General features: G+C 43.6%; 1 protein-coding gene across 1 annotated transcript in view; it reads right to left on the reverse strand.

The window, feature by feature from the left end:
* grk3 (G protein-coupled receptor kinase 3) overlaps positions 1-14,257 on the reverse strand; it is a 44,941-nt gene continuing 30,684 nt past the window's right edge. The window contains exons 6-21 of the mRNA XM_063889823.1: positions 13,891-13,952; positions 13,757-13,808; positions 13,303-13,394; positions 13,129-13,228; positions 12,149-12,227; positions 11,369-11,499; positions 10,284-10,378; positions 9,157-9,264; positions 8,400-8,466; positions 6,116-6,216; positions 5,249-5,315; positions 4,551-4,646; positions 3,054-3,216; positions 2,249-2,385; positions 1,542-1,655; positions 1-1,057 (exon numbers count right to left, since the gene is read on the reverse strand). Coding sequence (XP_063745893.1) covers positions 896-1,057; positions 1,542-1,655; positions 2,249-2,385; positions 3,054-3,216; positions 4,551-4,646; positions 5,249-5,315; positions 6,116-6,216; positions 8,400-8,466; positions 9,157-9,264; positions 10,284-10,378; positions 11,369-11,499; positions 12,149-12,227; positions 13,129-13,228; positions 13,303-13,394; positions 13,757-13,808; positions 13,891-13,952 — 1,626 coding nt within the window. The 3' untranslated portion in view covers positions 1-895. The remainder of the gene's footprint in view (positions 1,058-1,541; positions 1,656-2,248; positions 2,386-3,053; positions 3,217-4,550; positions 4,647-5,248; positions 5,316-6,115; positions 6,217-8,399; positions 8,467-9,156; positions 9,265-10,283; positions 10,379-11,368; positions 11,500-12,148; positions 12,228-13,128; positions 13,229-13,302; positions 13,395-13,756; positions 13,809-13,890; positions 13,953-14,257) is intronic.

Raw genomic sequence — 14,257 nt, forward strand, 5'->3', positions numbered from 1 at the left:
CCCCCTTAAAGTCAGGACCCCCCCCCCCCCAGCCCCAGAGACAGAGAGTAATGCAAACACTAAAACACACAGAGAGAGGAAGGGCTTCTTCTTCTTCTTCTTCTTTATGTACACTGTCCTGCTGCAGTTTTCCTTCCCAGTTTCCCATAGCAACCCATCTGTCAGCCAATGGGATCGCAGTCTCTATGGGAACGGGCTGTACAAAAAAAAGAGCCAATCTTTTTTTTAAAAGTACTTCCTGTTTCCTGGACTGGAATGAAGCTCCGCCTCTCTGCAGGGGGGGAGGTACAGGGGGAGGGAGGGGGGAGTCCTCCATCCAGGGTGCTCAGGTGACTCAAGTAAATGTTGATGTTGGCACTTTATGCACTTCAGTAACGGAGCGAAGGGGGGGAGGAAAGGGGGGAGGAGAAGCTTCTTTTTTTTAATCCTCTCGTTGTGATACATTCTGCACGGCCTCCAAACAGAGAGGAGGGAAGGAGGGAGGGGGGGTGATCACTCAGCTGATCCTAATGGAGAGGATTCCTCCCCCTTCATGTACATCTGGGGCAGGCGTGGAGGAGGAGGGGGGAGATAAAGAGAGACACATTCATGCATAAGGTCCTTCACATGCTGAGGCCTCTGAATGCTTCCTCCTCTCCGACTGGCGAGGTCCCACGAAAACAAAAAAGATTGGTCGAGTGTGTGTGTGTGTGTGTGTGTGTGTGTTTATATGTAAGTCAGTGAGTGTGTGTGAGAGCAGGTGGTCCGTACACACTGCGAGGATGTCCTGTAGCAGATGTATGATGAGTAAAGGGGGGAGGAGGAAGTGTGTGTGTGTGTGTGTGTGTGTCTGTGTGTAAAGGTGTATTTCTGTAAATGTGTGAGCGTTTTAATATCGGTGTGTGTGTGTGTGTATTCACAGGCCGTTGCTGTTGCGGTGTGTGAGGGGGGGTTTGGAGAGCTCCACAACTCCGGCCCGGCCCTTCCCGATGACTTTAGGGGCCCGACGCAGAAGTTTCTGAGCTTCTGTGAACGCCTCCGTCAGCTCCTTCTTCCACTGCACAAACTCAGGGTCGCTCTGCACACACACACACACACACACACACACACACACACACACACACACACACACACACACACACACACACACACACACACACACACACACACACACACACACACACACACACACACACACACACACACACACACACACACACACAACAATGCTTTTAATCTGCACTTTTTATATATTTGAAATGTAGTTTTGATCAACTATTACTCTGGAAAAACTCTTCATGTATTATTCAATAATAATAAAATGCATGGTTACCAATAATCTATTTATAACACATTAATAAAACTATTATTATTATTTTAAAAATAAATTATATTATAATAAAAAACTAACTTTCAAATAGAGAAACAAAATAATAATAATAATTAAAATGAATAATAATAATAATAATAATAATAATATTAATATTAATAATAATAATAATAATAATAATAATTTAAATGAATAATATGAACTCAGAGGAGAGCTACTGAGCGGGTCGTACCTCACACTGCAGCACAAACTGCTTCCCCCCCTTGATGCGCAGCAGGATGCACTTCTTGTCTTTAATCTGCGTCTCCTCCACCGTCACGATCTGCTCCATCGTCAGCAGGTTTTGCTGGGAACACAAACGACCGATCAGAAATGAGCACAATATCATGACTCTGCTCCTCTGTGAATGTAACCCCCACTATGGGACACTGAAAGCCTCTGATCACTGGTTTCCTAACCGCACAGGTAGGGGACTGGGAAGAATATTATCTGATGAATGTATAATTGTAATATTTTATTCTAATTATTATCGTATTATAATATATCATTTAAATTCATATTATTTCTAATCAATACTTTTTTAATTATTATTTTCATTGATTTTTATTTAAAATAACATTTATTATTATTAACAGTATAAAAACCGTGGTGCATTTCTCCACTGTGCGACCAATAAAGGACTTCGGTGCTAGGGTGTAAAGACTACTGAGTGAAGCGGGGGGGTTACAGCTCTACAGCATGGGGGGGGGGGTTTGAGGCTGACCCTCGGTGTGAACACTCACCCCGTTTTTCCACTTTTTAAACTGTTTTAACCACTTCTCCTTCAGTGTGGCGACAGGACAGACAGACAGACAGACATTTCACACACTGACACACACACATGAACGTGACAGAGATGGTGTGTGTGTGTGTGTGTGTGTGTGTCTGAGGTTAACTCACCCGTGACTCCCCCTCCCCCCTCCACTCCACCCTGTTGGGGAACAGGTAGAAGTATCTGCGCTGCCACTGAGTGAGGAAGGGGTTTCCCAGCTTCAGCATGTAGCCGTGCATGATGCAGTCCTTCCCGAAGGCGTAGTCTGCACACACACACACACACACACACACACACACACACACACACACACACACACACACACACACACACACACACACACACACACACACACACACACACACACACACACACACACACACACACACACACACACACACACACACACACACACACACACACACACACACACACACACACACACACACACACACACACACACACACACACACACAAAATACAATTGAATCAAATTAAAAAATAAATAAAAATAATGTATTCTTTATATAAATGAATGAATAACATATAATGAAATAATCATCATAAATATTGTATATTAACCAAGGCTTCTCCATGTTTGTATGGGCTGTGTGAGATAAAGTAATGAATTCAATAAATTATTATAAACAAATGAAAGATTATTATTAAATGTGATTGATGAACATTTCTGTTATTATTCAGGGTTTGTCTTGATTTTAAAAAGCAAATACTGGAACAAAACAAATGCAATTAAGCAACATTTGGCAAAGAAACCAAGAAATTGTGAGAAATCAACTCTGTTTTTAAGTCTTGTCCGTCTAAGACCTAAATAAAGACAGAGAAGTAAGCGAGATATCCTCCGTTGTCCTGACGCCTGTACTATGGTGCATGATGGACGTGTTTGCAGATGGACTCTCCTCCTCTCCTCCTTACCCTCCTCGTGTCCCAGCTGCTTGTTCTTGGCTCTCTTGCGAGCCTCGTTCTTGTCCGTGTCCGAGTTCACCGCCTCGTAAACCGTCTCGGCCACCTCCTGCTGCCAGCGCTCCGAGATCACCAGAGGGAAGTTCTTGTAGAGTTCCTGGTCACTGTCCAGCAGCTGCAGAGACACACAGGGATGGGGGGAAGGGGTATTTAATCCAATAATATATTTCAGCATATTCATATCAACATCATATGAGTATTTCGCCCCCTCTACTACGATCTTTGATTGGATTTATTTCAGACACTAGAGGCTGTAGTTTGAGCGAGTGTTGATTAAGACCTTCCTCACGATCCCAAACACACCCGGCCTCCGAGTGAACGTGATCTTTACTTCTCTTCTGTGCATTCCTTCTCTTCCTGATATCATTTTTTATTGTGGATTAGCGTCAGGGGGGGATAATTATCGATTCTGGTAATGAGCATCAGCGTCGGGGGAAATATAACCCCATTTTCCCGTCTTCAACTCCCGTCAGAGGAAGAATAACTGTCACTGCAGCCGCATTAATGCTAATGATGCAGGGAAACTAATATTCTGATCACTGCCTCTCGCTGGGAGAGATGCTGGGGATTAATCACACACTCCAGCTGCTCTGCTCTCAGTCACAGAGCCGTCATGGCTTTATGAGGAGCAGAGTGAGGGAGGGTTCACGAACACAACAACATGTTTTTATGCACAAATCAAGAAATTCCTGGAAAAAGATGAATACTCGTCCCTGTGAGCTCAGAGTTTAATAATGTGGTGGATAGTTTAGCAGAGGAACAGGTGAGGAGGAGGCGTTCGTTTTTAAAGTACAACACCTCTGTCTGTAACACATATTTGATTAAAGCCGGGCTGATCTGTGTGTTCAGAGGTTCAGCTGATGGAGCTGCATCCTTTCTTTTATTTCTGAGGGAACGGGTTTTCATGCTAGTGTTCGCCTTACAAAGCAGAAATGTTGTATCGAGGTCAACTGTGTGTGTGTGTGTGTGTGTGTGTGTGTGTGTGTGTGTGTGTTTTTAAGCAACTTGGCTAAAAGAGGGAGTGAGAGTGGCTGCAAACCTCAGAGCGGATTCACGTCCCACGGCCTCCTTACAAATAAATATTAATTTAGGAGGAAAATAGGATAAAAAATATAACTAATAATAATGTTAAAGGTATTTTAATTAGCCTTTTAAAACAAAAAGTATAAAAAATGTGTGTGTGTGTGTGTGTGTGTGTGTGTGTGTGTGTGTGTGTGTGTCTTTATGTAAAAGCATGTAAAAACAGGAACAGGTTTTTGAATAGGTGTTTGTTCCCTCTTGACTTCACACCCTTTATGTTTCTGTGATGGAACCATCAGGCGTTTCCTCTTCCTGCTGCACATATGTCACAATAAAACGCAGCGTCTGACGTGTGTTTACAGCGGCGGCGGACACTGGAAGTGGGTCGTAAATAAACGAGGTGTGTGTGTGTGTGTGTGTGTTTGTTACCTTGATGCCTTTAGTGTCCTCTTCATCAAAAGAGCCGATGTCAAAAGCATCTGCAGCGTTCACTTCTCCCCGGGGAGGGATGAGAGGAGGGGAGTACTGCAGAAAGAGAGGACATGTTAAAGAACAAGAAGAAATGTGCTGCAGACACACACACACACACACACACACACACACAGAGGAGAGAGACAACAAGGCCACGGTCCCATAGAAAGTGATGGGTAACCATAGCAACTGTACTGCAGTAACGACGAGTCACCGTCGCAGATGGAGATCACCAGATTTTTATCTTAACGGCCAAAAGAAATCACAGCTCACAGCCGTCAGTTTGGTTCTGGATCTCTAACGGTGTTTTTCCTCTTCCTATATTTCCATATTTCTGTATCTGAAGGAACATCAGAGCTGGGCACCAATGAATCTACCCACACAGTCTGGTACTCTTTAACCACCAACACATCATCCACTGAGGATGCAGAAAAGGTAAAAGAATACATAAATAAACGATGACAGTCATTTAAGATAAATCACAAAATGAAATGGTTTGCAGAACTTAAATTAAGATGTACATTTACAAACGGTTTGAAATGCATCACAAGACACCCATGCACTCAGAGCTTTAACTCATTCTTCTTCTTATTTTACAGTTTTGGAGATCAAAAGGGACAAAATGCTGAGTGATGGAGAGGAAAATGCTGACTCACCTTCTGGAGGTAAACCTGCTGCCAGTCGATGCCTTTGAAGAACTGATGCTCCTTCACCTCCGGGGCTCTGTGGCGGACAAAAGGGGCTTTAGATTATAATCTGCACACGAGTAAACTTATTACCGTCACTTATGCATACTTTATATCCATAACCTATATATGTTTCTACGACTGTCTACCCTCTCAACCTTTATATCATTTTAATTGAGGGTTTGAACACCCTATGTTCAGCTTCTCAACATGTCAATCATTTTTATAGAAATACAAAATCAAGAACTTATTTGAAGTATTTTTTTGATATAATAATAATAAATAAAATGCAACCTCTTCATATTACCCCCTTAAATATCATTAACTCATATATTTGTCACTCAACCATGTCTCAGCCCGTGTGTGTCCTTCCATCAGCACACTGAGACATTGAGGAGGAACAACATCCTAGACTAATATCTCACACAAACATTACATGACATGTGAATGCTAAAACACACGTCTGGTAAACCAAACACCCTGACACACACTTATTTAAGGTTGTATAAGTGTAAAAAAGGTTGCATTAAATCCACTCTTCTGCTTTGTAAGACTTCCAGGAATTTATCTCAGTGTCTGTCATTAGGAGACAGCACAACACTAGGTGGCAGTGTTTGCCACATCACACACTCACACTCTTAATCCTGGAACACACACAGCTCAGACAGAGGCCCGTCACTCATAATCTGATGGAGACAACAGTGCTGGTGAAATGAAACACCACCTCTGCCTGTCCCCTCGCTCTGCGTCTGTCCGTCTACAAACAGTGACTGTGTGTGTGTGTGTGTGTGTGTGTGTGTGTGTGTGTGTGTGTGTGTGTGTGTGTGTGTGTCGTACCCCTGGCCCTGGCAGCCCAGCCTCTTGGCGACGTCTCTCTGCAGGAGACCCTCCAACAGATCCTTCAGCTCGGCGGTGAACGAGTCGGGCAGCTCCACATTCTGAGGGAAGGACACAAGGAGGGAGGAGACAAGGAGGGAGGAGACAAGGTGAGAATGAGGTATTTGCAGCTATGTCTATATTAGACGAGGGTCTGAGGAAACATTGGCTCTCCAAACAGCCCCAAACCTTAAACTGTTGACTTTTCTTCAACATTAAAATAAGTGTATTTATTTAGGCTTTTATTTTGAAATTTGACCTAAAATGTTTACCTTACTTTTTCAATTTTATTTCAATAATTCAATTTTATTTTTATGCAAGGACAACTTCAAATTGTGTTGCTTTTCAGGGAAGTTCTGCAGCTATGAGGTAAGATCTAACATAACGTACAGACTGAGTAATGGACGTTTGGAGGGGAAACACCGTCAGAGGAAGTCATGAGAACAGTTTGACTCGGGTAGATTCCTGAAAATGTTCCGGATCAACTGTCCGTTCATTTCAGTAATGACGGACATTCACTTCTCCTGGCTGAGCTGAGCGCGGTCCACCGTGCACTAACGGATGCTTTCACACACATTAAGAAAAGGCAAGTCATTCCACTAATTGACTCTTAACGAGGCACACCTGTTAATTGATTAGGTGACTAACTCCTGAAGCTGATTGAGAGAAGTGTGTCATCAGAGCAAAAGGGGGCTGCTTTGAGGAATCCAAAATATAAATAATGTTCTGGCTTGTTCACGACAAAATTCCACATTCAGTTTTAATCTAAAATGTACAAAATAATTTGAGAAAATTAAAACCTTTGAATGAGAAGGTGTGTCCAAACCTTTGACTGATCCTGTACTCTGTGTTAGCTTATTCTGTGTTATTGCACGCCTTATCTTTACCGTTTTTAGCTCCTCAAATATGGAGATTTCCTGCTATCTAGTGTCTTATATCATAGTGGAGTGAATATCTTTGGGTTTGAACCGACAAAGAAGACATTTAGAGACACCTCGTTGGATTTTGAGGGACCCTTTTTAATATTTTCGTACACCAAACCAGTTCTCTAGAAGGTTAAACAGATGATGAAATGACGCTAAGGGTTTAAAGGTTCCTCCCTCCTCTTTCCACTCGATAACTAACTTCCTGTTGTCTCAGACGTCTGCAGCATCTCTACCTCTTGTATTTCCTCCTTGCATCGCATTAAAACCTCCCCCCTATAACACCGCCGGCTCCCGCCCTGATTGTTTCTAAGCTCTGCTAGCTTCAGACATTTCCGAGGAGAGGAGAGTCTTCCTCTCTGCTCCGTTGTGTTTATGCAACGAGACCATCCATCATCTTTAATAAACACTCAGACATATAGAGCCGTATTTTTAGCCCGGTCAGGAATGAATCGCACATTTCTCTCTATCTCTATATCTCTCACACACACACACACACACAGACAAGGATTAGAGGATAACCCAGATGAAGTGGCTGGATTAAAATCCTAATCTGGATTCATTGCGATATGAAAGATCATACTTTCTCAGTTTAACGGTCCCGCTCTGCCAAACGGCGTGTGTGTGTGTGTGTGTGAGATACAAATAGAGAGAAATGTGCGATGTGTGTGTGGCAGCAGCTACTCTTCTCAATTGCTTCATGTCCTGACAGCGTACACACACACACACACACACACACACACACACACACACACACACACACACACACACACACACACACACACACACACACACACACACACACACACACACACACACACACACACACACACACACACACACACACACACACACACACACACACACACACACACACACACACACACACAGCAGGAGGAGGAGCAGAGCTGTGTCCCTCCGGTCTGTCAGAACCGTAAACAACATGGCGGCTCCGTGAAGAAGAGGGAAAAAGTGTGTGTGAGGGGGGAGAGGAATGAGTCCTCAAACCCAGAAATGAGTCAGCATTTTACCACTTCCGGTCGCCTTTATCAGTATATGTTATATTAGATTAAATGATGCCTTTTTAACAATATGATTTCCTGTTGTGGATCAATAAACCACCTGTAATCTGGTCGGCTTTAATTGAGAGAGGGCCACAGCTGCAGGAGGTGTGTGTCGCTCATCAGGGACACACACACATCTGTGTGCATTAGGTTTTACTGGAAGGTAAATAAGCGCTGATCAAAGACTCGGACGAGCCTCGCTGTCACTTCACACCGAGACGCCCTGCTGCCTCCTCTGAAACAGGAAGTGGATCTTACCATGGTGAGCGTCATGCGGTCGATCTCATGTTTGTCTTTGGTCTTGTGCTGTCTGAAGGGACTGTGCCTGCAGGGGGGGGCAGAGAGACAGAGTTTACCTGCAGCAATAAATCACTTTACACTTCCTCAATGCACTTTGTGAGGGACTACTTTTGTTGGCGGATGGATACACATGTAAGAAATAGTGCCACCATGCAACCAAGTGCATCATTTCTACACAACAGCTGTTCTCCAGAAGTCTGAAAAATATTGTATTTATATTAACTTTTTTATAAACACTATTGAACTTCCTCAATTCAGTTTGTGTTGGAAGTAGCCTACTTCTCGTTGCAGCCTCTGCAACCTTTAAACACACACACACACACACACACACACACACACACACACACACACACACACACACACACACACACACACACACACACACACACACACACACACACACACACACACACACACACACACACACACACACACACACACACACACACACACCTTTAAAGTGTTCAAACACACTGATCCAAACATCAATGGAGAGACACGTCACTCACACACACACACACCTCTCTCTTTTACCTGAGATGTGACCTACTGGGCCCAGACCTCTGGCATTTACACACTCCAGATCAAACAACACACACTCCTGCACACACAGGATCAAACACACACCACACAGAGGAGGCGGAGAGGATTCAAAGAGGAGTGGCAGGAGAGGACAGACAGGAAGTAGAAGACAAGAAGTAGTAGAGCGGTGTACCCTCGCAGCAGTTTGAAGAGCATGCATCCTAAAGAGAACCAGTCCGCGCTGCTGTCGTACGCCGTGCCCTTCTGCAGGACCTCCGGAGCCATGTAGCCATGAGTGCCTCTGAAACACACACACACTCGTTACAGCTCAGCAGGGTATTACATCACAGATATATGAGAGAGGATTGATATGAGAGGAGATGTTCCCCTCGTCTCTCGTATTACTTGTGGTTCCCCTCAGTGTTTCAGCTTCTGCTAAACTGCAGGGGCTGAGGAGCTTAATGAAGCTGCAGCAGGAACCAGGGTTATTACGAAGGATGCTATTTAGTCGTGGTTGAAGGCGGCAATCAAGGTGTGGTTAATGTGCAGGTGTGTGTGGAACAGGAACACACTGATGCTGCTGCTCTGGCTGAGGTAACTGTGTGACTTTGTGAGAGCAGGGGACCTGTCTGCAAACTCCAGGGAAAACTGTAGCGACTGAACGCACGCTTCCTTGCTTCCTCTCTCTTCGCCTGGTTTCGTAAGGAAAGGACGCGAGTGAAGGAAACAAGGATGCAAGTTAATGGTAATGAGACCTACGGACAGTCTCGTGTAATCTGAAGTGTTTTGATATCACTGGACAACTTGATGACACGTTCCACTCGTGTTGTGTTTAAGGACCCTGACCGTGGCCAGGAAAAAACAGGCACACTATATTTTACTGCGGTCTTGATTTTGTTTTTTATGTCTTGGAGTTGATTTTTAAGGGACTAACTTTAACTAAGTGGACCTTTTTGTCTTCTTTAGGCCTTTTAAATGTACATAATACATGTAGTGTCTTTATTTTTGGTTAAAATAGGTACTATTAGGACTGCACTTTAAAGTCCGTACAAAAGGTTTGTATTTAATTTACATATTTTGCATTTAACAAATATTGAGTTCACTGGGATTCAGTTATTGCACCGGTCCATATTGCATATTAATTCATTTAGATTAATTGTGCAAGCCTTATTAATACAGAATTGAGCTTAAAAACAATCATATAACAGTAGAAATCATGGAGCAGCATCCTGCAGGCGATCTATAAGACCCCCCCCTCCCTTCCCCTCCCCCTGCACCTGCAGAATAAAGACTTCCTCACACACTCTGAGGTATACTCACACACTAGCATGGGGTTTCTTCTTGGAGAAGTCGCAGGCCAGGCCGAGGTCGGAGATACGAACATGGCCGTGTTCATCCAACAGGATATTAGCTGGCTGAAGGGGGAGATAGAGAGGGGGGAGAGGGTGAGATAAGATCATGTTGGAGACCTCGCTAATTCATGACTTAACTTCCAATTTCCGGAGAAAATTCTGCCAATAAAATAAAGAAGCTCCGGTCCTGGTTATCCTCTCTGTTTGGCAAACACCATGACTCACACTCCCCTCCCCTCCAATCCCCCCCCCCCCCCTCCCCCAATCTGTATTGTTTTTTCTGCTCTGTTTATTGAAGCCTTAAAACTGTTCCCTGACTTCCAGCTAAAATGTAACTGTTATTATGGCAACCGCTCCAAACAGGGGAATCACAGCAGGGGTGGGTGGGTTGGTGGGGCGGGGGAGCTGGAATGATCGGGGATGGAATCTGTTCCAGTTCACTGCGACGATATCTAAAAAAATCAGCCGTTTTGTTCACATTTTATGGCATTTCTCAATTAGACAGGTTGAAAACATGGCGGATTTTGGGTTTGAATCTTCTTGTTAATCTTCTGATAAATCATCCAAAGGCTCTACTTTTTCATTATGGCAGCATGCTGTGAAACATGTGGGCTCTTAACAGCTTGTTGAGATGATTAAAACACCAAAAGAAAACACAACATTTGGTTGAAACTTTGGTGCTTTTTTCAAGGAGACATGTTAAAAACACGGCTGATTTGAATCTAAGGCCTTTGTCTAAAAACTGTAATGTTAAGGGTTTGAATTTAGGGAAATCCACTGATAAATTATCTAAAAACTCAACTATTTTATTAAGAGAGCATGCTGTGAAATATGGGACCTCTTAATAGATGGTTTAGATGATTAAAATAACCAAGATCTGTTGAAATTTTGGAGGTTTTCTCAAGGAGACAGGTTGAAAAAACGGCTAATTGATATTATAATGACATGGAGCAATTCTATTGGACCAGGGAGATGCTGCCTTCAGGGTCCAACACAGACATACGACATCCCTGCACCGCTCTTTAAAGGCTCTTTCTGGACTGAGATGCGTACCTTGAGGTCTCTGTAGACGACGAAGCGGTTGTGCATGTGCTCCAGACCCAGGATGATCTCAGCGGCGTAGAAGCGCATCTCTTTCTCGCTGAACACACCGTGCTGAGACAGGTGGTAGTGCAGGTCTCCTCCTGCACGCACACACACGCACACACACACACACACACACACACACACACACACACATCAATACCCATCAATACAGCTGTGGTAATCCTCTCGGGGGAGAAACTCAGGATCAATGGGAGGCTCTTCCCTCTGGTACTGTACCGCTGATCGGAAGGACTGTGTGGACTTTAGAAAGTGACTAAGCACTTTGATCGTGAGGCTGAGAGCGGCAGGAAGACTCTTAAAGAGAGAGCTCGGATGTTTAGATGTTTGAAGTGCTTTTACACAGAATTATATACAGGAATTAAAGGAGGGAAGCTGACGAACTGAAACTGTTGAAATAAGATTCAAACTTTGGACTGATTTTAAGAGTTTTTAAATCAAAATGGAATTGTACTGTTTCTAATGTTGTGCTATACACGGTTTAGGGCGAGCGGCAGGCAGAGGCACTGTACCTCATGTAACCCCCCCCTCAAACCCTGTTAATGCCCCTTCAATTGGAGCTACTAATTGATGAGGTGTGTTGGCTGACAGTAAACAAGAAGCTGCAGACTGAAGCGTCACCATGAGGTCAGAATCCCATCAGCTGATCTCTGACCCGACTGTAATCAAATCTGAGTCTGGGGCGGGGGGGGGGAGGGGGGCCAGATTAATGTGAGGCGCAGGTCATACCGTTCATCAGGTCCAGGATGAAGCACAGCTTGTCGGGGGTGTGGAAGGCGTACGTCATGCACACGATGAACGGGCAGTCCTGCAAATATTTAGTAAAAGTCAGAAAAAAGGTCAGAAAATTGAGCGTAAGGTTTCGATGTAAAGCAGGAAGGAGAGTGATGATGCAGAGACATGCATTAATGGTCCTATGGCACTCAAATACACCGTACTCTACCCTGCTGCTCATAAAGCTTATTTAGCATGTCCCAGACCTAGGGCTGGGGCCCCTGCAAAGAGTCATTACATGAATCTGAGGGGTCGCAAAAATGTTAATATTAGAGAAGTAGAAGAAGTGATTTTCTGATGCCTGAAATCTTTTACTTTCTGGACAAAATGTCTGGGTTTTTCTTCAATGTATGACATAATTTAACTTCTTTGGGAGTCGAAGGGTCAATGAAATGGGAAGTGTATCTTCGCTGGAATTGCTTAGAACTCATAGGCATCGTAAATGTGCAAATAGTTTGAAACTTCACACATTTTATGATATTTATAGCAACCTGTGCTTTAATATTCAACCAAGACAACAGGCCACAAGATAAAAGGACTGTCTCACATTGCTTAAGAAAAACCCCAATACTTTGTAGTGAGATAAACTATATATAAGCACAGGCGAAGCTCTCCTACTGCAGGTAGGGCTTATTATAAAAGTGGGAACACCCATATAGACAAAAGTATTGGGACACCATTAATCATTGAATTCAGGACTTTCATTCAGTCCCATTGCCATAGGTGTCCCAATACTTCTGTCTATGTGATCATGCTAAGCCAACAGGCTGCTGAAATATACATAAACCCGTCATAAATCACCTGACACACACTGGGTGTTTATGAATGACTAATCTACATAAGAACTAGACGATGTGCTGCGATGTTTTTCAGTTGATTGATGCACAAAGTGTTTACTAGACGCTTGATCTGCTGAGTCATGTTCTGTAACTCACCCCCGTGCTGACTAATGACAGCATGATCCTCTCGTTGAGCGCCAGAGTCTCCCCCTGCTTCATCTTGATCCTCTTCTTGTCCAAACACTTCATGGCATACCTGACATTCAAAGTTATTTAGTTAGCACACATTTAGAAAGTAAACCGTGATGTTTTTAAATGATTGATCCTCACATCTTCCCGGTGTCGGCCTTCCTGCAGCCGTACACCTCCCCGAAGCCGCCCCTGCCGATGATCCGATGGACGCTGAAGTCGTTCATGGTCAGCTGGGGGGGGGAAGAGGAGAGGGATGATATAAAACCATGTTTCAGAGCACAGCTTCTTAATGGTTTGAGCTACAGAGCCTGTGCAAGAGGGGAAGTAAACCACAGCCCCTTGGATTGATTGTAGTAGGTAGACGACATCTCAACACAAAATACCCAGAAATCAATGCGTCTGCAACCAATTAGTAGCAAAAAATCCATGTAAATCCTGAAAAAAGCGTACATTTGAGGTCTGTCTGTCTCTCTAACCAGCTTTCCTTTTTTGTTTTTGAATGCTTTGACTGCTAGCATGTTTTCAGAGTGTGATCTGATTTGATTTGGAGGATTTCTGCAGCTCTAAAGGTGATTGTAAATCCAGTACTCACATGGATGTTGAGCTCCACGTTCTTCCATTGGCAGAAACGAGTAAATTTGTCACTGAGGGGAAAGAAAAGAATGAGGTTAAAATGTGTAGTTACTGTACGAGGCGAACAGATGATGATTAATTCCCACGTCTCACCTCTCGATGAACTTCTGGAAGATGATTCCTCTCAAGCTGTCGCAGATCTCCACTATGTAAGGCTGCAGAGGGACAACAAACTCAGTCAATCTGTGACAATGCGCTTCTGTTTCCTTCCTTTTGTCGGCTGTTAAAAGTGAAATACTCCTTAATATTCTATATACTATTTCTGAAAAGGACCAGGACGATAAAAGGCATCCTCTTGCACCTTCAACGGACATTTATTGTTCAAGGATTATTTTATTTATTGAAATATATAAATAAAATACTATAAATAATAATGTATGGGAAAGGGGGAAAGGGAGACCGTACTCTTCTCCTCGTAAGGTCTCCCTTTCTGTTTTGTCGCTTGTTAGCAGACCCTTCA

This window comes from Eleginops maclovinus, chromosome 8 (assembly GCF_036324505.1).
Source record: "Eleginops maclovinus isolate JMC-PN-2008 ecotype Puerto Natales chromosome 8, JC_Emac_rtc_rv5, whole genome shotgun sequence".
Lineage (NCBI taxonomy): Eukaryota > Metazoa > Chordata > Actinopteri > Perciformes > Eleginopidae > Eleginops > Eleginops maclovinus.